We start from the raw sequence: 27,801 nt of genomic DNA, 5'->3' as shown, positions 1-27,801 counted from the left end.
CTGCCTCAGCCTCCTGAGTACCTGGGACTACCCGGCACAGTTTAGAGCCTGCAGTCTTCATCACCAGAGTAGTGCCCTTCTCTGGGTTGGCTATTATTCTGTGTACCCAGCCTCTAGAACAGTGCCTAACAGAAAGAAAACATTTAAATATCTGTTGAATGAATGGATACAGGTAATTAATTTTAAAACAAAAGCATATTAGGCACATCATTTTGGAGGGTAATTTGTCAGTATCAAAAGAAAAAAAAAAAGGATACACATGGCCGGGTGCGGTGGCTCATGCCTGTAATCCCAGCACTTTGGGAGGCCGAGGCAGGTGGATCACCTGAGTCAGGAGATCGAGACCAGCCTGGCCAACATGGTGAAACCTCGTCTCTACTAAAAATACAAAAATTAGCCAGGCATGGTTGCAGGCGCCTGTAATCCTAGCTACTCAGGAGGTTGAGGCAGGAGAATTGCTTGAACCGGGGAGAAGGAGGTTGCAGTGAGCCAAGATCACGCCACTACACTCAAGCCTGGGCAACAAGAGCAAAACTCTGTCTCAAAAAAAAAAAAAAAAAAAAAAAAAAAAAAAAAAAAAAAGATACACACTAATGACTCAGTAATTCTGCATCTTAATGTCTTAATGTTTATCTTCAAACACACACGCGCACACTCACACACACACGTGTCCAAGGAGGCATATACAAGGGTGTTAATGGGAGCATTCTTGGTAATCGTTGAAAAATAGGGGAAAATCTAAAGCTTATTCGTGCTTTATATAACTGATAAATAACAGGAAAACTATGATATGGTTATATTTTGGAATTCTGTGTGTACAGTTAAAACAAAGTAGTTGTAATCCCAGCTTCTCGGGTGGCTGAGGCACGAGAATTGCTTGAACCTAGGAGGCGAAGGTTGCCATGAGCTGAGATCGTGCCACTGCACTCCAGCCTGGGCAACAGAGCCAGACTCCATCTCAAAAACAAACAAACAAACAAAGTAGTTTATCTGGAAAGATATCTAGGATATATGAGTGAGAAAAACAAGTTATAGAGCCTTCCCCACCAAAATAGATTCTAGATGATGAAAGAGTGAAGCAAACGAAAGTAACATGAAAATAGCTTAGAAAACATGGGCTAATGTGTTCATAATATTGGTATAAAAAAGGCTTTTTCTAAGCATGATATGAAATACAGAAGCCAAAAATGAAGATTGGTGAATTTGACTACATAAAATGGAAGACCTTTGTATAAAAAAAAAAACTCACTCAAACATTAAACTGAGACTAAGATTCTAAACATGATACATATAAGGAATATTTGTAGGCAATTTGCAGAAAGGCCAGTAAACATATGAAAGATATAAATAGATGTTTAGCTTTTATTCATAATGAAAAATACAAATTAGAAAATAAAGTTCCATTTACTACCTGTGAGATTGGTAAAAGATTGATTTTATTCAATAATGATTAGAGCATGAAGAAAAAATTCTTGTATATACCCCTTTGAGGAAATAAAAACAAACAGCATGTTTTGTGGAAAACTTGGCAGTATTTATTAAAATTTAAAATGTGCACTACCTTTCTCTCAAACTTTGCTTTTAGATATTTATTGCACGTTAAAGGGTAAAGATACAGGTACAAGGATATTCATTATATTGTTGATACGCATAAAAACATGGAAGCAATCTAAAGGCTTATTGATAGGGATAAGAGCTAAATAGTATTATATGTCTATTTAATGGATTGCTATTCAGCTATTTAAAAAGACAGCAAGTCTAAATGTACATGCATGACTTATTTAATACTGTACTGTGTAGTGCTGATTGATTATAATGCTATGCTAAATAGCATGTATGAATATATTATAATAATATATAACAATAGACATGTATATATCTTTAAAATCCACGGTAGTAACCTGTTAACCTATACCTCTCTCCCTGCTCTGTAGTGCTTACTGCCATCTGTAGTGGGAGTATTAATAAATTCAGATACACTATAGTGTTTGTATGTTACTAAACTATATTTTTTTCTTTTCCTTTTTCTCTTTCTCTTTTCTTTGCAAAACAGTGAGCACAGCTTCTAGCTCATGGAAGCATTTTTACACTGAAAATATTTCTAAAGGGTGAAAAGAGGTAAAGGAAGAATGTTATTTCCAAATATATATATACCTAGTGGTTAAGAATCTGAGACTTGAAACCAGATTGCCTAGATTCAAATTCTGGCTGTGTCACTGTGTGTGACCTTGTGCAAGTCACTTAAATTCTTTTTGCCTCCATTTCTTCATTATCCATTCAACAAATATTTGACTGCTTACTATATATCCCAGACACTGTTCTGGGTGCCAGCAATACAACAAAGAGCATTAAGAGAAGATCTCTGCCCTCTTGTAGTATACATCTTGGAGGGCCTAATTATACCCACTATTTAGGATTGTAAAGAAGAGTAAAAGTTTAATACCTGAAAAGCACTTGGAAGAGTGTCTGGTACATAGTATGTGGTCAATAAATATTATTATTCCCTCTCTTCTTTCCTGCAAAATAGACACAGAGTGTTTTTTATTTTTATTTTGGACACAGAATATTAATGTATTAACTAGTTTATGAAAGTTTTTGATAAATGCAATAGCATTAAAAGATATATGAAGTCTGTTTCAGTATAGTCTTTTTTTTTTTTCCCCTCCAAGACAGAGTCTCACTCTGTCGCCCAGGCTGGAGTGTGGTGGCCCGATCTCAGCTCACTGCAACCTCCGCTTCCTGGATTCAAGCAATTCTCCTGCCTCAGCCTCCCGAGTAGCTGGGACTATAGGTTCGCGGCACCATGTCCAGCTAATTTTTGTATTTTTTAGTAGAGATGGGGTTTCACCATGTTGGCCAGGCTGGCCTGGAACTCCTGACCTCGTGATCTGCCCACCTTGGCCTCCCAAAGTGCTGGGATTACAGGCGTGAGCCACTGTGCCTGGCCAGTATAGTCTTATATTTGTCCACAATCTGGGTGCTCCCATACATTGTTTGTCATTGAGCTCTAACTTGGTAGACTTGTACACTACTGGCCAGTAAATCTTACCATATGCCATGTTACAAAAGCTCTCAAACAGTGAGTGCTCTGTCACATATTTAGAATGTGCTAAATGTTGAAGTGAAAATTTTACAGTGGTTCTTTTAAAGAGTCTTGATGGAAATGATAGAGAAGTCAAGAGTGTGAAGATCAACACATTATAAAAATTGGTAAGTTGGCCGGGCTCACGCCTGTAATCCCAACACTTTGGGAGGCCAAGCTGGGTGGATCACTTGAGGCCAGGAGTTCAAGACCATCCTGGCCAACATGGTGAAACTCCGTCTCTACTAAAAATACAAAAAATTATCTGGGCGTGGTGGTGGGTGCCTGTAGTCCCAGCTACTCGGGAGGCTGAGGCAGGAGAATTGCTTGAACCCAGGAGGCAGAGGTTGCAGTGAGCCAAGATCACACCATTGCACTCTAGCCTGGGCAACAGAGCAAGACCTGGTCTCAGAAAAAATTGGTAAATTGGAGGTCATGATAAACATCAATAAAGCCTGGAAGGATTGATTATTAATTGTATAGCATTTAATAGGAGAATTTTTTTTGTGGTATTTATTAACTTGTAAATTTATAAAATCTCAGCATTTATTCACAGGGATAAAGAATCAGAGGTGGGAAAGAACATGATACTCTTGAGGAATAAGATGTCAGTGTAGATGTAGAGAAGTAAGCAAAAAAGAAAGTGACAAAAGTATAAACTGGAGAGGTAGGCAAGTGTTAAAATTGTGCCAGACCTCATAAGGTCTTAGTAAGGAGTCTTGATATTATATTTAATTATTTTATCAAGATATATTTAATATCAAACAATTGAAGAATTTCAGGTAGAAGAATCACTTGAATAGATCTTTCAAAATATAAGTTTAACAGCTGAATGGAGAATGGATTGGAGGAGGAGGAGGCAGAAGTAGATATAAGAATATTATTGAAGATAATATTTCAGTAATCCAGATGTGAGATAATGTAGCTTGGGCGAAGGTAGTAGTTGTAGACAGAAAAGTAAATTGGTTTTCATTAAATGAGGACATGATTGAATGTTGATTGTGAGCATTATGGGGAGAGGGAGTGATAGAGAATTACTATAGCATGAACAACTGGGTAGATGATATAGAGAATAGAGAAGAAAACATTGATTAGTGGGAAAATAGATGTACGTGTTGAGATGTGTGTGGGGCATGGAGACATTGAGTAGGCAGTTAGATGTATAGCTTTAGAACCCAGAAAAGAGGTCACTCTTTTAAATTGGGATTTCTTAACAGATGGTGTTTGAAGCAATCATAGTAGATACAATTCTCTTGGAAAACAGTATAAATTGAGAAAAGAAGAGGACTGAGTACAGAACTCTGAGGAATTTCAACATTTAAGATTGGGTAGAAGAGGAGGAGTCAGGGATGAAGATGAGAGATAGATGTCAAAAAAAATAGAAGAAAGTAAGAATTTGTAGTATCACACAAGTCATGGAAGAAGAGTTTCATAAAGGAGGAGGATGTGATCCAATATAATTGAATGTTGCTAAGATGTCAGATGAAATTAGGACCAAAAAGTGTCCATTAGTTTTAACAATATGGAAGTTATCAGTGACTTGAAACAAGAATGGTGGGGAAGCCAGAGAAGAGTGAGAGCATAAGTAGAAGGTGGAGAGGAGGATGCATAGAAAGTAGACAACTGTCTTGAGAAAATATTCCTCTTGAATGTGAAGGGTTCACTGTTTGAAATTTGAGGTATAGTGGAACAACCAGATGGAGAAGTATTTCATATCAGATAGGTGAAGCTGTGGCCTCAGAATTTGAGTGAGAGGTGATGTTTATAGAAATCTGAGTCATTTGAATGGAGGTAGTAAAGACTTTAGAAGAAAAGGGAGCCAAACTGGAAGAGCACCTACAGGCAGAGATTTTCTTTGGGTTGTCATTAAATAATATTGTAGTGTTTTTTTTTTTTTTTTTTTTTTTTTTGAGATGGAGTCTCACTCTGTCACCCAGACTGGAGTTCAGTGATGCTCTCTCGGCTCACTACAACCTCTGCCTCCCGGGTTCAAGCGATTCTCCTGCCTCAGCCTCCACAGTAGCTAGGATTAGTGGCACCCACCACTACACTCAGAAAATTTTTGTATTTTTAGTAGATACGGGGTTTCGCTGGTCTCAAACTCCTGAGGTCAGGTGATCCACCCACCTCGACCTCCCTTACAGGCATGGGCTACTGTGCCCAGCCTGTAGTGTTATTTAATACAAGTAATTTGAGCATGGATTTGTTTCATCTAACTGTTATCCTAAGCTTTGACTGAGACAATTCAGGTTATGTTCTTTTCAAATTTGATGTGGTTAAAAGTTAGAAACAATGCCCTAAATGCTCGCAAAGAGTTGTCAAGATAGGAGCATACATAGGATCTAATTTTACTGCAAGTGTTAGGCTATATGATTTTGTGAACCTACCAATTTGGCTAGTTTTCCAATTGGTACTTTGTAAGTGAAATATATCACTTGCATTGACTGGATTAGTAGTGACTCATAACGCTGCTTTATATATACTCTCTGTCTTTTTTAGTAGAGTTTGTTTTTTAGAGCAACTTTAAGTTCACAGCAAAATTCAGAGGAAAATAGAGATTTCTTATGTACCTCTTGCCTTTACACACGTATAGCCTCTGCCATTATCAATATCCTCCACAACTGTTTCAGTTTAAGAACCTACATGGATACATCATTATCACTCAAAGATTATTATTTACATTGGGGTTTACTCAGTGGTGTTGTATATTTTATGGGTTTGGACATATGTTTAATGTCATTTATCATAATGATATAATACAGAGTGGTTTTAACACCTTAAAAATCTTTTTGCTCTGTCGATTCATTCCTCTCCCCTAGTCTTTGACAATCCCGGATCTTTTTCTTTTGAGATGGAATCTCGCTCTGTCACCCAGGCTGGAGTGCAGTGGTGCGATCTCGACTCACTGCAAGCTCCGCCTCCCAGATTCATGCCATTCTCCTGCCTCAGCCTCCGCAGTAGCTGGGACTATAGGCGCCGCCACTATGCCCGGCTAATTTTTTGTATTTTTTTTAGTAGAGACGGAGTTTCACCGTGTTAGTCAGGATGGTCTTGATCTCCTGACCTCGTGATCCGCCTGCATCGGCCTCCCAAAGTGCTGGGATTACAGGCGTGAGCCACCGCACCCGGCCAGTCACGGATCTTTTTACTATTTCTGTGGTTTCGACTTTTCCAGAATGTCACATACTTGGAATCATACGGTACATAGCCTTTTGAGACTGGCTTCTTTCACTTAGAAATATACCTTTAAGGTTCTTCCATATCTTTTTGTGGCTTAATAGCTCACTTCTTTCTAGTGCTGAATCTATTGTATGGATATACCACAGCCTTTATTTACCTACCATTCACCTACTGAAGGACATCTTAGTTGCTTCTAAGTTTGGCAATTATGAATAAAGCTGCTATAAACATCTATGTGCAGGTTTTTGTGTAGACATGTTTTCAGCTCCTTTGTGTAAATACTGAGGAGCACGATTGCTGGATCATATTTTAAGAGTATATTTAGTTTTGTAAGAAACAGCCAAACTGTCTTCCAAAGTGGCTGTACCATTTTGCATCCTCATAACAATGAATGAGAGTCCCTGTTGCACCCACATCCTCTCTAGCATTTGGTGGTGTCAGTGTTCCTGATTTTGGCCATTCTAATAGGTGTGTGGTGGAATCTCATAGTTGTTTTAATTTGTATTTTCCTTACAACATATAATGTGGAGTATCTTATCATAATGCCTGTTTGCCATCTGTGTACCTTCTTTGATGAAGGGTCTGTACAGGTCTTTGGCCTGTTTTTTGATCCAGTTGTTTGTTTTTTTATTGTTGAGTTTTAAAAGTTCTTTGTACTTTTTTTTTTTTTCCACATAAAAAGAGGTTTATTTAGATGTAAAGACTAAGTCTTGAAATAAACCAAGAATGCATGATTGGAGACGGGAGGAACTTTTCTGACACAAGTGTACATTTGGTTTTTGCTTCCTGGTTGATTTTACAATCTTTTTTTTTTTTTTTTTTAAAGTATTTATTGATCATTCTTGGGTGTTTCTCAGAGAGGGGGATATGGCAGGGTCATAGGATAATAGTGGAGAGAAGGTCAGCAGATAAACACATGAACAAAGGTCTCTGGTTTTCCTAGGCAGAGGTCCCTGAGGCCTTCCGCAGTGTTTATGTCCCTGGGTACTTGAGATTAGGGAGTAGTGCTGCCTTCAAGCATCTGTTTAACAAAGCACATCTTGTACCGCCCTTAATCCTATTTAACCCTGAGTTGACACAGCACATGTTTCAAAGAGCACGGGGCTGGGGGCAAGGCCAAAGATCAACAGCATCCCAAGGCAGAAGAATTTCTCCTCCCAGACGGGGTGGCTGGGCAGAGGCGCTCCTCACCTCCCAGACGATGGGCGGCCGGGCAGAGGCGCTCCTCACTTCCTCCCAGACGGGGTGGCGGCCGGGCAGAGGCGCTCCTCACCTCCCAGACGGGGCGGCCGGGCAGAGGCGCTCCTCACCTCCCCAACAGGGCGGCCGGGCAGAGGCGCTCCTCACTTCCCAAACGGGGCGGCCAGGCAGAGGCGCTCCTCACTTCCCAGACGGGGTGGCCGGGCAGAGGCGCTCCTCACTTCCCAGACGGGGCGGCCGGGCAGAGGCTCTCCTCACCTCCCAGACGATGGGTGGCTGGGCAGAGGCGCTCCTCACCTCCCCAACAGGGCGGCCGGGCAGAGGCGCTCCTCACCTCCCCGACGGGGTGGCCGGGCAGAGGCGCTCCTCACTTCCCAGACAGGGTGGCCGGGCAGAGGCGCTCCTCACTTCCCAGACGGGGCGGCCGGGCAGAGGCGCTCCTCACTTCCCAGACGGGGTGGCCGGGCAGAGGCTCTCCTCACTACCCAGATGGGGCGGCCGGGCAGAGACGCTTCTCACCTCCCAGACGGGGCGGCTGGGCAGAGGCTCTCCTCACTTCCCAGACGGGGCGGCCGGGCAGAGGCGCTCCTCACATCCCAGACGATGGGCGGCCGGGCAGAGACGCTCCTCACTTCCTATACAGGATGGCGGCCGGGCAGAGGCGCTCCTCACTTCCCAGACAGGGCGGCCGGGCAGAGGTGCTCCTCGCTTCCCAGATGGGGCGGCCAGGTAGAGGCGCTCCTCACTTCCTCCCAGACGGGGCGGCCGGGCAGAGGCTCTCCTCACCTCCCAGACGGGGCGGCCGGGCAGAGACGCTCCTCACCTCTCAGACGGGACGGCCGGGCAGAGGTGCTCCTCACTTCCCAGATGGGGCGGCCGGGCAGAGGCGCTTCTCACATCCCAGACGATGGGCGGCTGGGCAGAGACGTTCCTCACTTCCTATACAGGATGGCGGCCGGGCAGAGGCGCTCCTCACTTCCCAGAGGGGGTGGCCAGGCAGAGGGGCTCCTCATATCCCAGACGATGGGCAGCCAGGCAGAGACGCTCCTCACTTCCTAGACGGGGTGGCAGCAGGGCAGAGGCTGTAATCTTAGCACTTTGGGAGGCCAAGGCTGGCGGCTGGGAGGTGGAGGTTGTAGCGAGCTGAGATCACACCACTGCACTCCAGCCTGGGCAACATTGAGCACTGAGGGAGCAAGACTCCGTCTGCAATCCCAGCACCTCGGGAGGCCGAGGCGGGCAGATCACTCCAGGCCAGGAGCTGGAGACCAGCCGGGTCAACATGGCGAAACCCCGTCTCCACCAAAAATACAAAAACCAGTCAGATGTGGCGGCGCGTGCCTGCAATCCCAGGCACTCGGCAGGCCGAGGCAGGATCACAGGAGCCCCAGGCAGGGAGGTTGCAGCGAGCTGAGATCACGGCAGTACAGTCCAGCTTCGGCAACAGAGGGTGATCGAAGAAAGAAGGAGAGGGAGACTGAAGAGAGGGGGAGAGGGAGGGAGAGGGGGAGGGGGAGGGAGTTCTTTGTACATTTTGGATAATAGACCTTTATCAGATAAAACTTTTTCAAGTATGTTCTCCCAGTCTGTGGCTTGTCTTTTCATCCTGTTAACAGTGTCATTTGCAGAGCAGAATTTTTATTTTTTATTTTTTATTTTTTTTAGACAGGCTGTCACTCTGTCACCCAGGCTGGAGTACAGTGGTGCAATCACAGCTCACTGCAGCCTTGACCTTCCAGGCTCAAACCATTCTTCCACCTCAGTCTCCTGAGTAGCTGGGACTATAGGCACATACTACCATGCCTGGCTAATTTTTATATTTTTTTGTAGAGACAGGGTTTTGTCATGTTGCCCATGCTGGTGTTGAACTCCTGAGCTCAAGTGATCCGCCCACTTTTGCCTCCCAAAGTGTTGGTATTACAGATTTAAGCCAGTGTGCCTGGCCACAGAGCAGAAATTTTTAATTTTAGTGAAGGTGCAGCTTATCAATTCTTGTTTTTGTAGATCATTCCTTTGGTATTGTGTCTAAAAAGTCATTGCCAAATCAAAGGTCATCTAGATTTTCTACTGTTATCTTCTAGCAGTTTAATAGTTTTGTGTTTTATATTTAGTTTTCTGATTCATTTTGAGTTAACTCTTGTGAAAGGTATAGGGGTCTGTGTCTAGATTTATCTTTTTTTGTATGTTGGATGTCTAGTTCCAGTACCATTTGTAAAAATACTATCTCTGATCCATTGTATTGCTTTTGCTTTTTTGTCAAAGATCAGGTTACTATATTTGTGTGTGTCCATTTCTGGCCTCTCTATTCTGTTTTATAGATTTATTTGTCTATCACCAATTTGACACTGTCTTGATTACAGTATGTCTTGAAGTAGGGTAGTGTTAGGCTTCGAACTTTGTTCTTCTCTGTCAATAATGTGTTGGTTATTCTGGGTCTTTCTCCTCCATATAAATTTTAGGATCAATTTGTCAATGTTTATAAAATAACTTTCTGGGATTTTGATTGGGATTGTGTTGAATCTGTAGATCAAGTCAGGAAGAAATGACATCTTGACAATATTAAGTCTTTCTGTTCGTGAACATGGAATATCTTCTCATTTATTTAGTTCTTTTATAGTGTTTGTCAGAGTTCTGTTGTTTTTTCGTATAGATCTTGAACATATTGTGTTAGATTTATATAGAAGTATTTTGTTTATTTTGGTGCTGATGTAAATTGTGTTTTTAATTTTAACTTTGACTTATTCATCAGTGGTATACAGGAAAGTGATTGGCTTTTATATATTACCCTTGTATCCTGTAACCCTGCTATAATCACTTATTCCTGGAGGTTTTTTGGTAATTTTTTTCAGATTTTCCACATAGATGGTCATGTTGTATGTGAATAAAAATAGTTTTATTTCTTCCTTCCCAAACTGTATATCTTTTATTTCCTTTTCTTTACTGCATTTGCTGGGAGCTTTCAGTATGATGTTGAAAAGCAGTGGTGAGAGGGGACATCCTTGTCTTGTTGCTCAGGCTGGAGTGCAATGGCTCCATCTTGGCTCACTGCACCCTCTGCCTCCCGGGTTCAAGTGATTCTTGTGCCTTAGCCTCCCAAGTAGCTGGGATTACAGGCATGTGCCACCATGCCTGGCTAATTTTTGTATTTTTAGTAGAGACGGGGTTTCGCCATGTTGGTCAGGCTGGTCTTGAACTCCTGACCTCAGGTGATCCGCCTGCCTTGGCCTCCCAAAGTGCTGAGATTACGGGCGTGAGCCACCATGTCTGGCCAACTATAGGTTTTTTTTATAGGTATTCTTTACCAAGTTGAGGAAATCCCCCTCTATTCCTACTGTACTGAGAGTTTTTGTTATGAATCGGTTAGAATTTGCCATTAGGTTTTTCTGCAGCTGTTGATATGATCATGTGATTTTTCTTGCTTAGCCTATTGATGTGATGGATTACATTAACTGATTTTCAAGTTTTAAAAAATTTCTTCTTCTTATTTTTTATTTTGAGACAGAGTTGTTCTCTGTCACCCAGGATGGAGTGCAATGGCACGATCTTGGCCTGCTGCAACCTCTGCCCCTTGGGTTGTTGTGTTTTCTTAGCCTGGCTATAGGCTTGGGTTCAAGTGATTCTTGTGTCTCAGCATCCTGAGTAGTTGGGATTATAGGCATGTGCCACCATGCCTGGCTAACTTTTTGTGTTTTTAGTAGACACGGGGTTTTGCTGTGTCAGCCAGGCTGGTCTCGAGCTCCTGGCCTCAAGTGATCTGCCCACCTTGGCCTGCTGTGGTGCTGGGATTACAGGCGTGAGCAACCGCGCCCAGCCTGATTTTCAAATGTTGAACCAGCCTAGATACCTGGAATAAATCCTTCTTGGTTGTGGTCTATAATTCTTCTTACACATTGTCAGGTTTTTTTGAGATGCAGTTTCACTCTGTCACTCAGGCCCTGAGTAGCTGGGATTACAGGCGTGTGCCACCATGCCTGGCTAATTTTTGTATTTTTAGTAGAGACGGGGTTTCGCCATGTTGGTCAGGCTGGTCTCGAACTCCTGATCTCGGGTGATCCGCCTGCCTCCTTGACCTCCCAAAGTGCTGGGATTACAGGCATGAGCCACTGCACCTCGCCCATTGTCATGTTTGATTTGCTAATATTTTATTGGGGATCTTTGCATTGATGTTCATGAAAAATGTTGGTGTTTAGTTTTCTTTTCTTGTAATACCTTTGTCTGGTTTTGGTATTAGGGTAATGCTGGCCTCAGAATGAGTTAGGAAGTATTTCCTTTGCTTCTCTCTTCTAAAAGAGATTGTAGAGTCTTGGTATAATTTCTTTAAATTTTTGGCAGAATTTATCAGTGAATTCATCTGGGTCTGGTGCTTTCTGTTTTGGAAGGTTATTAATTATTGATTACTTTTCTTTAATATAGTCCTATTCATATTGTCTGTATTTTTGGGTAAGTTTTGGCAGGTTGTGTCTTTTAAGGATTTGGTACATTTCATGTAGTTATCAAATTTTTGGCCATAGAGTTATAAATAGTATTCCTTATCCTTTTAATGTCCATGGGAATCTGTCCTCTCTTTTTCTTAGTTAGCCTGGCAATAGGCTTTTGATTTTATCAGCCTTTTCAAATAACCAGCTTTTTCATTGATTTTTCTCCATTGATTTTCTGTTTCTGATTTCACTGATTTCTGCTATGATTTTTATTATTTCTTCAACTTAGTTTGGATTTATAGTGCCCTTATTTTTCTCGTTTCCTAAGGTAGATGCTTAGGTGATCGATTTTAGATCTTTCTTCTTTTTGAATACTTGGATTTAATGCTATAAACTTCTAAGTGCTGCTTTTGCTGTATTTTACAAATTTTGTTGTGTTTTCACTTTTATTTATTTCAAAATATTTTAAAGTTTCTCTTGAGTTTTCTTTTTGACCTTTGTGTTGTTTAGAAGTATGTCTTTTAATCTCCAAGTATTTTGAGAATTTCAAGCTTTCTGTTAGGGATATCTAGTTTGATTCCTTTGTATTCTGAGAGCAGACATTGTATGATTTCTGTTCTTTCTTTTAAATTTGTTTCCAATTTGTTAAGATGTATTTTATGGCCCAGAATGTGATCTGTCTTGGTGAATGTCCCATGTAAGCTTAAGAAGTATGCGTGTTTTACTGTTGTTGGATGAAGTAGTCTACAAATGTCCATTTTATTTATAGTGTTTTGAGTTCAACTGATTTTCTGCTTGCTAGATCTGTTCCTTTCTGATACAGGGGTGCCTGGTAGAGCTGTAACAGTGGAGACTGTTATCTATTTCTCCTTGCAGTTCCGTCAGTTTTTGGATTTTTTTTTTTTGAGACGGAGTTTCATTCTTGTTGCTCAGGCTGGAGTGCAATGGAGCAATTTCGGCTCACGTCAACCTCTGCCTCCTGGGTTCCTTAAGTGATTCTCCTGCCTCAGCCTCCCAAGTAGCTGGGATTACAGGCATGTACCACCACCATGCCCGGCTAATTTCGTATTTTTACTAGAGGTGGGGTTTCTCCATGTTAGTCAGGCTGGTCTTGAACTCTCGACCTCAGGTGATCCACCCACCTTGGCCTCCCAGAGTGCTTGAATTATATGCATGAGCCACCACACCTGGCTTGGATTGTTATGTCTTCTTTTTTTTTTTTGAGATGAAGTCTTGCTCTGCCACCCAGGCTGGAGTGCAGTGACACGATCTCGGCTCACTGCAACCTCTGCCTCTTGGGTTCCAGCCATTTTCCTGCCTCAGCCTCCCGAGGAACTGGGATTACAGGTGCCCGCCGCCACTCCTGGCTAATTTTTTTGTTTTGTTTTGTTTTGTATTTTTAGTAGAGACGGGGTTTCTCCATGTTGACCAGGCTGGTCTTGAACTCTTGACCTTAGATGATCTGCCTCTCTTGGTCTCCCAAAGTGCTGGGATTACAAGCATGAGCCACTGTGCCCTGCCTGTTATGTCTTCTTGAGAATTAATTGACCCCTTTATCATTATGTAATGCTCCTCTTCATCTCAGATAACATTCCTCAATCTGAACTCTGCTCTGTCTGAAATTGATATAACTACTCTTGTGTTCTTTTGATTGGTGTTAGCATGGTATATGCTTCTCCATCCATTTACTTTTAATCTATATGTGTCTACACTTGAAGCAGGTTTCTCGTAGATAGCATATAGTTGGGTCTTATTTTTTATTTATTTATTTTTGAGACAGAGTTTCACTCTGTTGCCCAAGTTGGAGTACAGTGGTGTGATCTTGGCCCACTGCAACCTCCAGCTGCTGGGTTCAAATGATTCTCGTGCCTCAGCCTCCTGAGTAGCTGGGATTGCAGGTGTGTGCCACCATGCCCAGCTAATTTTTTTGTATTTTTAGTAGAGACAGGGTTTCACTGTGTTGGCCAGGCTGGTCTTGAACTCCTGGCCTCAAGTGATCCACCTGCCTCAGCCTCCCAAAGTGCTGGAATTACAGGCATGAGCCACTGTGCCTGGCCCAGGTCTTATTTATTGATGCATTCCGACAGTCTATGTCTTTTCACTGGTGCATTTAGACCATTGATCTTCAAAGCAATTTAAAAAAAAATTATTTTATGTATGTATTTATTTTTTTGAGATGAAGTCTTACTCTGTCACCCAGGCTGGAGTGCAGTGGCACGATCTTGGCTCACTGCAACCTCCGCCTCCCAGGTTCAAGCAATTCTCATGCCTCAGCCTCCCGAGTAGCTGGAATTATAGGTACGCGCCACCATGCCTGGCTAATTTTTTTGTTTTTGGTAGAGACAGGGTTTCGCCACGTGGGCCAGGCTGGTCTCGAACTCCTGACCTTAGGTGATCCACCCATCTTGGCCTCCCAAAGTGCTGGGATTACAGACGTGAGCCACTGTGCACAGCCCAAAGTGATTATTGATATAATCTCCTTCACTTTTGAAGGACAATTTTATAGGGGTACAGATTTTTAGGTTGGTCTTTTTTTTCTCTTTCTTCTTGCTTATATGGTTTCTTCACTCCTCTTTCTTCTTGTTTAGGTTTCTTAGGATAAATTGGTTGTAATTCTTTTCTTTACTCCTCTGTAGGTATGGTGTTTTTTTGTTTTGTTTTGTTTTTTTGAGACAGTGTCTCACTCACCCAGACTGGAGTGCAGTGGCCTGATCTCGGCTAACCTCAACCTCCACCTCCCAGGCTCAAGCGATTCTCCTGCATTAGGCTCCCAAGTAGCTGGGATTACAGGCTTGCACCACTACCGTCCAGCTAATTTTTGTATTTTTAGTAGAGATGGGGTTTCACCATGTTGGGCAGTCTGGTCTTGAACTCCTTACCTCAAATGATCCACCTGCCTCGGCCTCCAAAAGTGGTGGGGTTACAGACCCATCTTTTTTTTTAAAAAAAAAAACATTAAAAAATTTTTTTTGATTTTCTATAGTTTGAATATAACTACATATAGGTTTTTTTTTTTTGGCATTTTTCATGCTTGGTGTTCTCTGAACTTTCTGTATCTGGGAATTGGTACGTGGCGTTAATTTGGGGGAAATTTTCAGTCATTTTAGTTACAAGTATTTTTTTCTCTTTTCCTTCTGGTATTCTTATTACATGTATGTTACACCCTTTGTAGTTGTTCCACAGTTCTTGAGTATTTTGTTCTATTATTATTATTATTATTTCACTTTGCTTTTCAGGTTTGGAGGTTTCTGTTGAGATATCCTCAAACTAGAGATTCTTTCCTCAGTCATGTCCTGTCTCCTAAATAAGCCTATCAAAGGCATTCTTCATTTCTGTTATCATGTTTTTGATCTCTAGCATTTCTTTTTGGTTCTTTCTTAGAATTTTTCTATACTTTCATTGTCCATCTGTTCTTGCATGCTGTCTACCCATTATAGCCCTTAGCATATTAATTATAGTTGTTTTAAATTCCTGGTCTGATAATTCCAGCATCTCTGCTATATCTGAATCTAGTTCTGATGTTTGCTCTTTCTCCTCAAACTTTTTTTTTTGTTTTTTAACCTTATGCCTTGTAATCTTTTCTTGATAGCTGGACATGATATATTGAGTAAGAGGAACTGCTGAAAATAGGCCTTTAGTAATGTGATAAGCTGTTGGGGGAAGGGGAGCATTCTATAGTTCTACGATTCTCAGTCTTTTAGCAAGCCTCTGCGCCTGGACTGTGAACTTCACAAGTGCTTCTCAGTTTTCTCTTCTGTTTAGAGGGGACAGGATAGCAAGAATGGGCTGGAGCTGAGTGTTTCCTTTCCCCAGGTCAGTTAGGCTCTGATATAACCCCAGCAGGTTAGGCTTTGGTCAAATAGTTTCTGCTGAGGGCAGACCGTATTAAGAATAGAATGCTCTTAGGCCGGGGTGGCACATGCCTGCTAATCCCAGCACTTTGGGAGGCTGAGGTGGGCAGACCACTTGAGGTCAGGAGTTCAAGACCAGCCTGGCCAAAATGGTGAAACCCCGTCTCTACTAAAAATACAAAAATTAGCTGGGCATGGTGGTGTGCGCCTGTAATCCCAGCTACTCAAGAGGCTGAGGTGGGAGGATTACTTGAACCCGGGAGGTGAAGGTTGCAGTGAGCTGAGATCTCGCCACTGCACTCCAGCCTGGACAACAGAGTGAGACCCTGTCTCAAAAAAAAAAAAAAGAAAGGAAAAAAGAGTAGAATGCTCTGGCTTATTTCAAAATGGTTCCCTTTCCCCTTTCCCTGCCAGAAGAGTGAGGGGATTTCCCCCTTGATGCTGCGAGATCTAGGTCAAGCTTCCCATGAAAGTGTGGGAGTCCCCTTGAAGTTTTTAACTCTCAGAGTTGTCCACACTAAGCCTCTAGCAATTTGTCAATTATAATTCAAGCTTTTCTGACCGACGTCTGGTTCCCACAGAGGTTCCTGCTTGTGGGTTTCTGCTTAGGTAATTTGTGACTTTTTTTGTATTCACCTGTCTGTCCCTTCGAATTTGGGTCAGGGTTTGTGCTGTGAATTTTTTTTTTTTTTTGGAAGACAGGACCTCATTCTGTCACCCAGGCTGGAGTGCGGTGGCATGATCTGGGCTCACTGCAGCCTCACCCTCCTGGGCTCAAGCAATCTTCCCACCTCAGTTCCCCAAGTAACTGGGACTACAGCCATGCGCCACCACACCCGGCTCATTTTTGTATTTTTTGTAGCGATAGGGTTTTGCAAAGTGGCCCAAGCTGGATTTGAACTTCTGAGCTTAAGCTGTCTGACCACCTCGGCTTCCCAGGGTGTTGGGACTACAGGGCGAAGCCACCAAACCCAGCTTTTTGTTTTTTTTAAGAGATAGGGTCTCACTCTGTTGCCGAGTCTGGAGTGCAGTGGTAACTCACTATAACCTTGAACTCCTGGGCTCAAGCGATCCTTCTGTCTCAGTCTCCTGAGTAGCTAGGTCTACAAGTGTACACCACCATGCCTGGGTAATTAAATTTTTTTTTTTTTTTTTTTTAAATAGAGACTGGGTCTCGCTATGTTGCCCAGACTAGCCTCAAACTCCTGGCCTCAAGCAGTCTTCCTGCCTCGGCCTCCCAAAGCACTGGGTTACAGGTGTGAACCACCATGCCTGGCCACCTCACTTCTTTTATGTATCTAAGAAGAGTTGCTGATATTTCAGTTTTTTTACTTTGTTGTTCGGACAGAATAGTGACTTCCAAGCTTCTTAAATGCTGCACTAGAAACTGGAAGTTTATGTATACTCTTGTTGTTACTCTTGGTTCACACAATTTGTGGTATACAAATTATATCTCCCTGTTAGATTGCCACCTAGAATGATCCGAAATTTAAGACCTATCCCTCTTTCCATGAATTTATCCCTTGTTTATTACCTACTTGTAGAACATAGAATATCTCAGTTTAGCATCTGATCTTTGACAGTATAGGTGCCCTATTAAAGTTGAAACTGATTTTGATGCCATTTGCCTCAATTTATATCATACTATTGGGATATATTTGTTAAGATTCTTGTTGCAGGTTAAGGCAATCCACTGGAGCTAAGTTAGAAAAAAAATAACAGTTATAAGGATATGACAATATCTCACAGAATCCAAAGGCAGCTATTGTAGCTGTATCTTTCAGGCATAGCATAGAAGGGTCTGTAATTCATTCAACTTAGGTCAGGAGCTCACACTAGGCTAATAAACTGGTTAGGTGGATAGGTTTTCCCTGAACATGGCATTTTATCTTGTGATGAAAGTGTATGTGTGTGTATGGGGTGGCGGTAGACAGTTCTATAATTCTGTTGGCAAAGATAATCCAAGAGATGTCTACCATCTCAAAATTGGAGATACAGACTTCGGCTAATATGGTATTAATTAATATTTCAGTCATGGACAAACAATCTATATACTACTTTAGGTTCTCCAGAGAAACAGAACCAGAAGGAGATAGAGGTTTCTGTTTTTTTTTTGTTGTTGTTGTTTTGTTTTGTTTTTTGAGACAGTCTTGTGGTGTCACCCAGGCTAGAGTGCAGTGGCACGATCTCGGCTCGGCTCACTGCAACCTCCACCTCCCAGGTTCAAGCATTTTCATGCCTCAGCCTCCTGAGTAGCTGGGACTACAGGTGCCTGCCACCACACCTGGCTAATTTTCGTATTTTTAGCAGAGACGGGGTTTCGCCATGTTGGCCAGGCTCTTTTCGAACTCCTGACCTCAGGTGATCTGCCCACCTCGGCCTCCCAAAGTGATGGGATTACAGGCGCGAACCACCATGCTCGGCCCAGAGATAGAGGTTTCTAGCTTGCAGACAGTAAATCATGAGATGTCTCAGCCTCCATAATTTTGTGAGTCAGTTTCATTTGATAAGTCTCATTATGTGTGTACACACACACAGAGAATTATATATATGTATGTAGGCATGTATTTATATCATGGGGAGGGCAATCCGGTGTACTCAGTTCCATTCAAATGCTAATCTCTTCTGGAAACATTCTCCCAGACACACTGAGAAATAATATTTAATCAAATGTTTAGGCATTCCTTGGCCCAGTCAAGTTGACATGTAAAATTAACCATCACAGGGATGTTGTATATCTCAATAGTTTCTGTCCCTGTGACATGTATATACAAATTTATGTCATTTTGAGTCTGATTACTCCAGACATGAGAATTAAGCATACTCCTTCTTTTAGTCCCAATCTCAGATCAGTTGCTGTTCTAGCGATTTCAATGCCTATGTATATTTAATACATCTGTTATCACATTTTCCAATATTTGTTAAACTACTCTGCTTTTTGTTTAGTGTGAACTAGGTGAAAACGATCACCTTGTTCTTTATAGCTCTTGACTGGAAATTTGATGTTTGTGAAAGATGCCAGATGGATATCCTGGAAATTGTAGCCCTGTGTGAATGTGGGGAAGCAACAATGTCAGCTTCCCAGATCCTATTCTCTTAATGTATTTTGGTCTTGATCTGCAGGAATAAAGCTCTTTTCAGAGCTTATTTCATTTCTTTTTTTCTGCCACTGTAAGGGTGTTCATATTCAAAGGGTGTCTTTTTAGGATCAAATTTACTTAGCCTCTTCAGAAAGTTGAACATCAGGTTACTTTTTCATTCCTAGTTTTCTGTTTCATTGCTCAGACTTGAGTTGATCACTTAAGACCAGTTGCCCTAATGGATTATTAATTGTATAAACAAACTAGTCCACTGGTTGGTTTCATGGTTCAAATTGCATCTTTGCCTTTCCGTTCTAATTCTTTCACACAAATTGCTTTTTCGATGATGAATAATAATAGCTATCATTTATTGAGCAGTTACATATCAGGTCTGTGCAAGGCACTTTATATAAATACCTTCATCATCATTAAAAATATCCTGCAAAGTATAGTTTTCATATAAAGTGTAAAGAAACTGAGATTCAGAGAGGTTATCTTGCTCAAAGTAGCAATAGCTATTAAATAATATAGCATGGGCTGGGTATGGTGGCTCATGCCTGTAATCCCAGCACTTTGGGAGGCCAAGGCAGGAAGATTGCTTGATCCCAGGAGTTCCAGACAAGCCTGGGCAACACAGCAAAAACCTGTCTCTATTAAAATATAATAATAATAAAATAAATAATAGAACATGAATTCAAGCCTGGATCAGCCAGATTTTTGTACCAGTGTTCCTTCCACCAAACTCCAGTGACTCTTCATAAAAGATGTTCATTTGGATTAAATATCAAGCCAGGTATGTTACATATTGCTAATGGTTGATTTAAAATTCCAGACTCAGTTTTGCCAGATATTCCATTGCTGTAGTCACACTCTTGAATCATACTTTTTCTTTCTTTAAAGGTAAAATATCGAACTAATAGGAACTTTTTGATAAGTTGTGATTGTGAATAGACAGCACAAAACCTTGGGAAAACATGATTTAAGTCTGAATTGTTCTTTTTTTTTTTTGAGACGGAGTTTTGCTCTTGTTGCCCAGGCTGGAGTGCAATGGCGCGATCTCGGCCCGGCGCAATTTTAGCCCACCGCAAGCTCTGCCTCCCGAATTCAGGTGATTCTCCTGCCTCAGCCTCCTGAATAGCTGGGATTACAGGCATGCGCCACCATGCCTGACTAATTTTGTATTTTTAGTAGAGACGGGGTTTCTACATGTTGGTCAGGCTGGTCTTGAATTCCTGACCTCAGGTGATCCACCCGCCTTGGCCTCCCAAATTGTTGGGATTACAGGCGTGAACTACCGTGCCCGGCCTTGAATTGTTCTTTAGTATGTGTTGGCATTAATAAACATTGAAATAGTAAGTACATTGAAGTTTTAGTGGTCCCAGTACAACTCTTGGGATCCTTTGTATGGGACTATTTCCTAGGTGGAAGTTCTTCGAAAGTAAATCCTTTAGTTATTTTAATTTGATTCACAAGTAGTGAGCACATACTCTGTATTATACATGGTATCATACACTAGGGATACAATGACGAAAGAAGCAGTCTTTATCCTGAGAAACCTTAATACCCTGGAAGGGAGAGACAGACAGTTTTAGAAAAATCGTGGATCAGTTGATAAGTGGTCTGATGGGGATAAAAGGTACACAAGATTGAAGGGGCATCTATCTCAGACCTAGATCAGAAGGACTTAATGGAAGAAGTGATGTCTTGGATAGAATGAGGAGGACAAGTAAGAGTCAACTGACAGTGGCAGGGGCAAAGTTTGGAGAGGGTGCAAGTCTTAAAAATAATATGGATGAAGACTTTTTTTTTTTAACTGGTTTTTAAGATATAATTCATATATCATAAAATTCACTTTTAAAGCATACATTCAGTGGTTTTCAGTATATTCACAGAGTTGTGTAACCATCACCATTTATAATTCCAGAACATTTTCATCACCCCAAAAACTCCCTACCCATTAGTAGTCACACGCCATTTTCTCCTCTCCCCAGCCCCTGGCAACACTAATACACTTTCTGTCTCTGTGGACGTGCCTATTCTGGACATTTCATATTAATAGAGCCACATAATATGTGGTTGTTTATGACTGGCTTCCTTCAGTTAGCATAATGTTTTCAAGGTCCATTCATGTTGTAGCATGTATTGGTATGAAGGTGTGTTTTGGAAAATAGAGATAGGCAAGATTGAGAATTGAGGGTTTGTGTTGATCAAGATGACTACTGCATAGAGTAAGAATTTGAGAATAGGGAATAAGATGTCATACTAGAGAAGTAAGCAGAAACCAAATCAAACAGAACAGAACATTGTCAGCTATGTTATGGAAGTACGGACTTTATCCTAAGGGCAATAGGATGACATTGAATGGTGTTAAGTATGGAAATGATACAATCAGATTTGGGTTTTGTATTTGTGTGGAGAATAGGCTAGATGGGTACAAAACAGGGGGCAGGGAGACTAGGATTCTTGCAAAAATCTAGGCAACAGAAAGATGGAGGCGTTATGGGATATGGCAGTGGGAATGGAGAGAAGTGGATGGATTTGAAAGATTTAAGAGGTAAGATTGATAAGACTTGATGTTCGATTGAATGTAGAGTTGGGAGAAGGAGAGGATAGTATCTAGAATGGTACTTAAGTTTCTGAGTTTATGAGACAAGTGGATGATAATGCACATACTCATTAAGGAGCTGGCTGCTAGGTAAGTTCCTGTGGTGCCAATATATAAGTACTAAAATGGCACTGGAACATTAATGAGTTGGAAAAAATGCATTTACTGGAACTCTACTTAGTAGTAGTGTATGTGGGTTGGAGGAAAACTTTGATAAGCTACTGTAGATGGAGTAAAACCCCTCTCTTACCTCACTTTTTGCCTGAATAACATTAGTTGTTTCCTAAACTGTACTCTTAAGAGACCCAAAGCTTGTTTTATTGAGTGTCTACCATCAGTGGGTCTTCTTTTTTTTCCTGTCCGTATTAAGATTTTTATTCTTTTCTTTAAAATGTTTATATGAGATTGGTTTGAAGACTATCAGATTACTAACCTGCTGTTCCATTTGAATTACACCAAAATGTAGTGGCTTAAAATAACAGTTTAATTATCTCTCATGGTTCTGGGGATTGATTGGGCTTACTTAATTAGGTGGTTCTCTCTCTCTCTATTTTTTTGAGACAGAGTCTCACTGTGTCGCCCAGGCTGGAGTGCAGTGGTGTGATCTTGGCTCACTGCAACCTCCACCTCCTGGGTTCAGGGGATTCTCATGCCTCAGCCTCCTGAGTAGCTGGGACTACAGGTGCCTGCCACCACACCTGGCTAATTTTGGTATTTTTAGTAGAGACGGGGTTTTGCCATGTTGGCCAGGTTCTTCTCGAACTTCTGATCTCAGGTGATCTGCCCACCTTGGCCTCCCAAAGTGCTGGGATTACAGGTGTGAGCCACCGCCCCTGGCCAGGTATTTCTCTCTTAGGGTTTTCATGCAGTTGTAGTCAGACAGTGGCTGGGCTAGAGTCATCTTGAGGCTTGCTCATTCGCATGTGTAGAGATGTATTCAGATCACCGAAATGTGGGCTTTCCATGTGGTTTCTCTGGCGTGGTTACTGGGTTCCAAGAGTGAGTGTCCCAAAAGGAGCGGTCAGAAACTGTATTGCCTTTCATGACCTGGCCTTGGAAGTTACATAGTTTCCCCTTTGTTATGCTCCATTTGATGAGGTAGTTGTGAATGTCTGCCCAGGTTTACAGGAAGGAGACATAGATTTCACAACTCAGTTGAAATCTCCCATCCCACACTATCTTCTTAATGTGACTGTGACACCTGAGTCACAGGTGCTATGTCACAATCACATTAAAAAATCATGTGGGATGGGAGATATGGTAGCAGCCATTAAAAAAAAATACAATCTGCCATCCCTACCTGAGAACCCTGCTCAGACTAAGATTGGGAACAGAAAGAGAGGACTTGGAAGATTGAATGTGATTTTGTACCTGTTGAGTTTGAACACTTTGTCAGACTTTCTGGCAGAAATGTTAAGAAGTTTCTTTACTGAGCCGGGTGCAGTGGTGTGTACCTGCAGTCTTAGCTACTCCCAGCCTCAGGAGGCTGAGGCCGGAGGATCACTTGAGCCCAGGAGTTTGAGTCTAGCCTTGTCAACACTGCGAGACTCCATCTCTAAGAAATAAAATAAAATTTAAGAGTTTGATTACTGGTCAGATACTGAATTTGTTTATAGAGAATAGTATTAATCACAGCCAAGATAGGAAACATCTTTAACTGATAATATTTTCTAATATATCATCATTTTATTTTCTTTTTTAAAATCTATGGCCAGGATTTTGGAAATTTTCACCCTCACAAATAATTCTTCTGTTATAAACATGTTCATATCAGAGATTCCTATGAATTTCTTGCATTTTATATTTTAAACATCGTCTTTATACCTGTCACCTTTCAAGTTTATGTAAGAAATAAAATCTTTGTTTCTTAATTTTAAATGATGGTTCTTTAACATTCCTTCATATTACAGTTAAAATTTTAGTTTTCTGCTATACATCCCAGGGAGATAATCTTTTTAGATCCTTATCTTTCCCATTCCCTTTGCTTTTCAGTTTTTATATTTCAAAGTAAAACATTTATTTTTATTTATTTATTTTTTTGAGACAAGGTCTGACTCTGTTGCCCAGGCTGGAGTGCAGTGTCATGATCACAGCTCACTGCAACCTCCACCTCCCAGGCTCAAGCTGTCCTCCTGCCTCAGTCTCCCAAATAGCTGGGACTACAGGCACATGCCACTATGCCTGGCTAATTTTTGTATTTTTAGTAGAGATGGGGCCTCGCCATGTTGGCCAGGCTGGTTTTGAACTCTCCTGGCCTCAAGTGAGCCACCCACCTTGGCCTCCCGAAGTGCTGGGATTAAGGTGTGAGCCACTGCACCTGGCCAGATTTATGATTTATGATTTTAGAAAGCTATTTCAGTTAAGATTATGAAGGATATATTTTATAGAGAAATGAAGGCAATAACACTTGTTTGGTAACTATATGAACCACTCTAGGCGAGAACTGATGAGGGCCTAAGCTAAGGCAGTTTAGAAATGGGATGAGGGTGATGAAATTAGGAACTTCTTTGGAATCTTTGCCATGGTAGTGTGTTATATGCTATACTTAATTAAATAATTAAATCATTCCACATATTTTGAATACTACTATGTGAAAAGAATTGTGCTGGGGCCTTGGAATAAAGGGATGAATAAAAAGGGTTTCCTGTCTTGGGTGAACTTATGGTTTAGTGTAGTCATTTTGTAAAGAGAGAAATTACATGTAATGTGAAATATAAACATTATAGGAACACAGAGAACTATGTGATTAATTATTGTAATTATTCACATTGGGAGATGACATTTGAGTGGAATATTAGAGGAGTTCTGTGAAATCTTTGTTTTCCTCTCGTGTATCTTGAACCGTATTTAAGACATTTGTACTGTTTTATGTTGTATACCTATCCATCTATCCATTTACTAAACTTCTTTTGTTCCTTCCAAAAAATGATTCTATAATGTCAAATGGCAATGAATAAATCATTACTGTAATGCTCATTCTGGGTAAAAAGTACTGGAGTATTTGTCTCTCTTTACCTAAGAAAAGTGTATTCTCCATGGGAGGTGATGGAATTCTTCTTTTCACTACCTATTGCTTATCTGTTTCTCTCTGTGTCTCCCTTTCCCTTCCTTTATTTTTCTGAACTATTTCTTTATTTATTAGGGCATTAGCAACTTTAAGTCTACTTTTAAGAATGAATGCAATAATTTTATTTTATTATATGTCACTTCTCAAAGGTAAGAATGGAGACTTATAATTAAACAGGATGAGGCCAGGTGCGGTGGCTCACGTCTGTGATCCTAGCACTTTGGGAGGCTGAGGTGGGCGGATTGCCTGAGCTCAGGAGTTTGAGACCAGCCTGGGCAACATGGTGAAACCCTGTCTTTACTAAAATACAAAAAAATTAGGTGGGCATGGTGGTGTGCATCTGTAGTCCCAGCTACTCAGGAGGCTGAGGCAGGAGAATCGCTTGAACCCAGGAGGTGGAGGTTGCAGTGAGCCGAGATCGTACCACTGCACTCCAGCCTGGTGACAGAGCAAGACTCTGTCTCAAAAAAAAAAACAGGATTTATTGACCCTTCCTCACACACACCATTTATTTTCTTTCTGTCTTGAAACCCTCATAAAATGGTAAGAAGTAAGAACTGAAGAGGAGATAACAGTGGATGAAAGATTTCAGTAAATGGAAAGAGTGAAGGTCTTCAAACTGAAGACGCAATAAGCTGCTTGCCTGCAGAGGGAGATATGTTGAGAAGCCCCACAGCACCTTAGAGAGATTTGTGATACAGAGACTCCAAGGATCTCTAAGGGCTTAGGTGAGGTGTGGTACTGAAAGTAGATTGGCTGGAATATGATACAAGGAATGATTAGTTTTGCAGAATCCTATGTAGCCAAGTAACTTTCCCCTTCATCCTGCAGGGGTCTAGAAGTTTATTTTCTGGAAGAATTGAATAGAGGATACTTTGAATTGAAGGATACCAGGCATATCAGGAGCGGATGAGGTGCAGGTTGAAAGTAGATTAAGGAAAATGTAAAGTTATAAATGTGGCTGGGCGTGGTGCCTTCACGCCTGTAATCCCAGCACTTTGGGAGGCCGAGGTGGGCAGCTCTCTTGAGGTCAGGAGTTTGAGACCAGCCTGGGTAACACAGTGAAACCCTGTCTCTACTAAACATACAAAAATTAGCTGGGCCTGGTGGCAGATGCCTGTAATCCCAGCTACTCAGGAGGCTGAGGCACAAGAACCTCTTGAACCTGGGAGGTGGAGGTTGCAGTGAGCCAAGATTGCACCATTACATTCCAGCCTGGGCGATTGAGTGAGACTCCATCTCAAAAATAATGAAATAAAATAAAATAAAATAGTAAAGTTGAGACTAGCCACTAGTGGTCTTGTGTGATTTTCCTCCAGCCAGATTTCAGCTACTTAGGGGAATGTATGTAGTAGGTGGATAGTTGGATTTAGCAAGAGTTGAGGCTTTGCCAGCTGAGACTGGAATATAATTCCAGTAGAAAAACCTATAATATTATTTGTATTAGGGTTCTGCAAAGAAACAGAACCAATAGTATATGGAGGGGTGTGTGTGTGTGTTTAAATTTATTATAAGGAATTGGCTCATGCATTTATGGAGGCTGAGAAATTTCCCAATCTGCTGTCTGCAAGCTGGAGACCCAGGAAAACTGGTGGTGTCATTCTGAGATTAGAGGGCCAATGATGTAAGTCCCATTCTGAGGGCAGAAGATTGATGTCCCAGCTCAACCAATCAGAGAGAATTCCCTCTTCCTCAAGCCTTATTTTATTTACGTCCTCAATGGATTGGATCATGTCTGGTCACATTGGGGAGGGCAATCTGTTTTATTCAGTACACTGATTCAAATGAGATTAGCTCATCCAGAAACACCCTTACAGACATACCCAGAAATAGTATTTAATTTGAGTACCCCATGTCTCAGTCAAGTTGATATATAAAATTATCTGTTATATTATTGGACTTGCCTCACATATTGAAAAACTATATATATGATTTGACCTTGAATCTATAGAGTTAATTTTGTTTAAGAAAATCTTTAATTAGCTAGGTAGTAGAGGAGTGGTTACTTTACTTTCATTCTCATTTTGACCTTGGTTTGTATTTTTATTCTTTCATACTTCCGATATGACTTAGTCCTTTATTTAATAGATATAAATCTGTTTCTTAGTGTCAGTAGCTCTTCTCATTTAGAGTATATCATAGCATGTGCATATTTTTCTAGTTCTCAAGACAGGGAAATCTTTTACCAGTGATTTTCATTCTTTATTCTTTATTGGGTCTTGGAAACTTGAATTTTAGGCCTTTTTCTTATTCTCTTATTTTTTATTAAGCACATAATTTTCACATCTGATAATAGAGTATTTGTAATGTCAGGAAATTTTTCTTGCTGCCTCAGTTTATCTTTAAAATTAAGTATTCATTAAATTATCTCCAAGATACTTAACCTGTTCTGAAAATACTATGATTATGTTAGATATTTTATACTGATAATATAATATTCATAGTCTTAGTTTTATTCTGATTAGCTTCAACTACTAATCTTGTTCAAGGCTAAATTAGGCCCTTAAAGAATTTTACATTGTCTCTAAGCAGTTATAGTTGGGCTACCATAACTTAATGAATATTGTTGTATTTTCACAAGAAGGAAGTAATATTTGAAGAGCCTTTGGCTTTTGCATGCACTCCTGATAGTGAAGGTTAATTCTGGGTTAATAGATCCATTGCTTCTAAGCAGTTGGAGGAGGACTGGAATCAAGAGACTCCATTTGGAGAAAAAAAATAGTTTGGCAATAAAAATCACAACAGGAAACTTGTGAAACTGAAGAATTCTGTGTGTATAGAAAAAAAATTGCACTAGAAGGACATTCTTGTGAAGCAGCAGTTTTCTTAGCTTTGGGTTCTTGGAGGGCCTATTATAAGGCAAATTATATACTTATGAATTAACATAATTAAAGTCATTGGGTAGGAAGTGCCTGCTGTTGATGTTTCACTTTGCATTATCCATTGAAAATAAACGTGCAAAAACTCTTCTTCATTGAAACATTTAACTTTTGGCCTTTTCAGACAATAAAATGTCTCTGTTGCTGCCTTGTATGCAAGCCAGGTCTTTGAATCCAAAGGTATAATTGTATTTACTGTTTCAACCCCATTGCTTTCATTTGTCTGGCTATAATAGATTTATATGAAGAAAATGAGGGCTTATAGTTACAGCAAGTGTAATGAGCAATGTGTTTTTCCTTTAGGATCAAACAGAGCATACTGAATCAGCAGGACTGGCTGGTGGTGCAGCAAACATCATGAGTAAGCACCAAGAAGTCTGTTCCTTATCACGTGTGTAAGGGGAAAAAGGTAAGAAAATGTTTTTATTTCTCTTAGAGA

General features: G+C 40.9%; 2 protein-coding genes across 3 annotated transcripts in view; both read left to right on the top strand.

Annotated features, from left to right (window-relative positions):
• The window catches only part of ZFYVE9 (zinc finger FYVE-type containing 9), a 201,123-nt gene that overhangs the window by 42,772 nt on the left and 130,550 nt on the right, over window positions 1–27,801 (top strand). For both annotated transcript variants that reach the window (XM_024248413.3, XM_054554772.2), the window contains exon 2: window positions 27,666–27,771. The gene's annotated coding sequence lies outside the window, so the exon portion shown is untranslated. The remainder of the gene's footprint in view (window positions 1–27,665; window positions 27,772–27,801) is intronic.
• LOC129059193 (putative uncharacterized protein encoded by LINC00269) lies at window positions 9,664–14,777 on the top strand. Its single transcript, XM_054554805.1, has 2 exons — window positions 9,664–10,643; window positions 13,849–14,777. Exons 1-2 carry the CDS (start codon window positions 10,578–10,580, stop codon window positions 14,017–14,019), a joined length of 237 nt encoding a protein of 78 aa, XP_054410780.1. The 5' UTR covers window positions 9,664–10,577; the 3' UTR covers window positions 14,020–14,777.

Source organism: Pongo abelii, chromosome 1 (assembly GCF_028885655.2).
Source record: "Pongo abelii isolate AG06213 chromosome 1, NHGRI_mPonAbe1-v2.0_pri, whole genome shotgun sequence".
In the NCBI taxonomy this organism is placed as follows: Eukaryota; Metazoa; Chordata; class Mammalia; order Primates; family Hominidae; genus Pongo; species Pongo abelii.
Note: the sequence above shows the minus strand (reverse complement) of the source record. Positions and strands in the feature narration are given on the sequence as shown.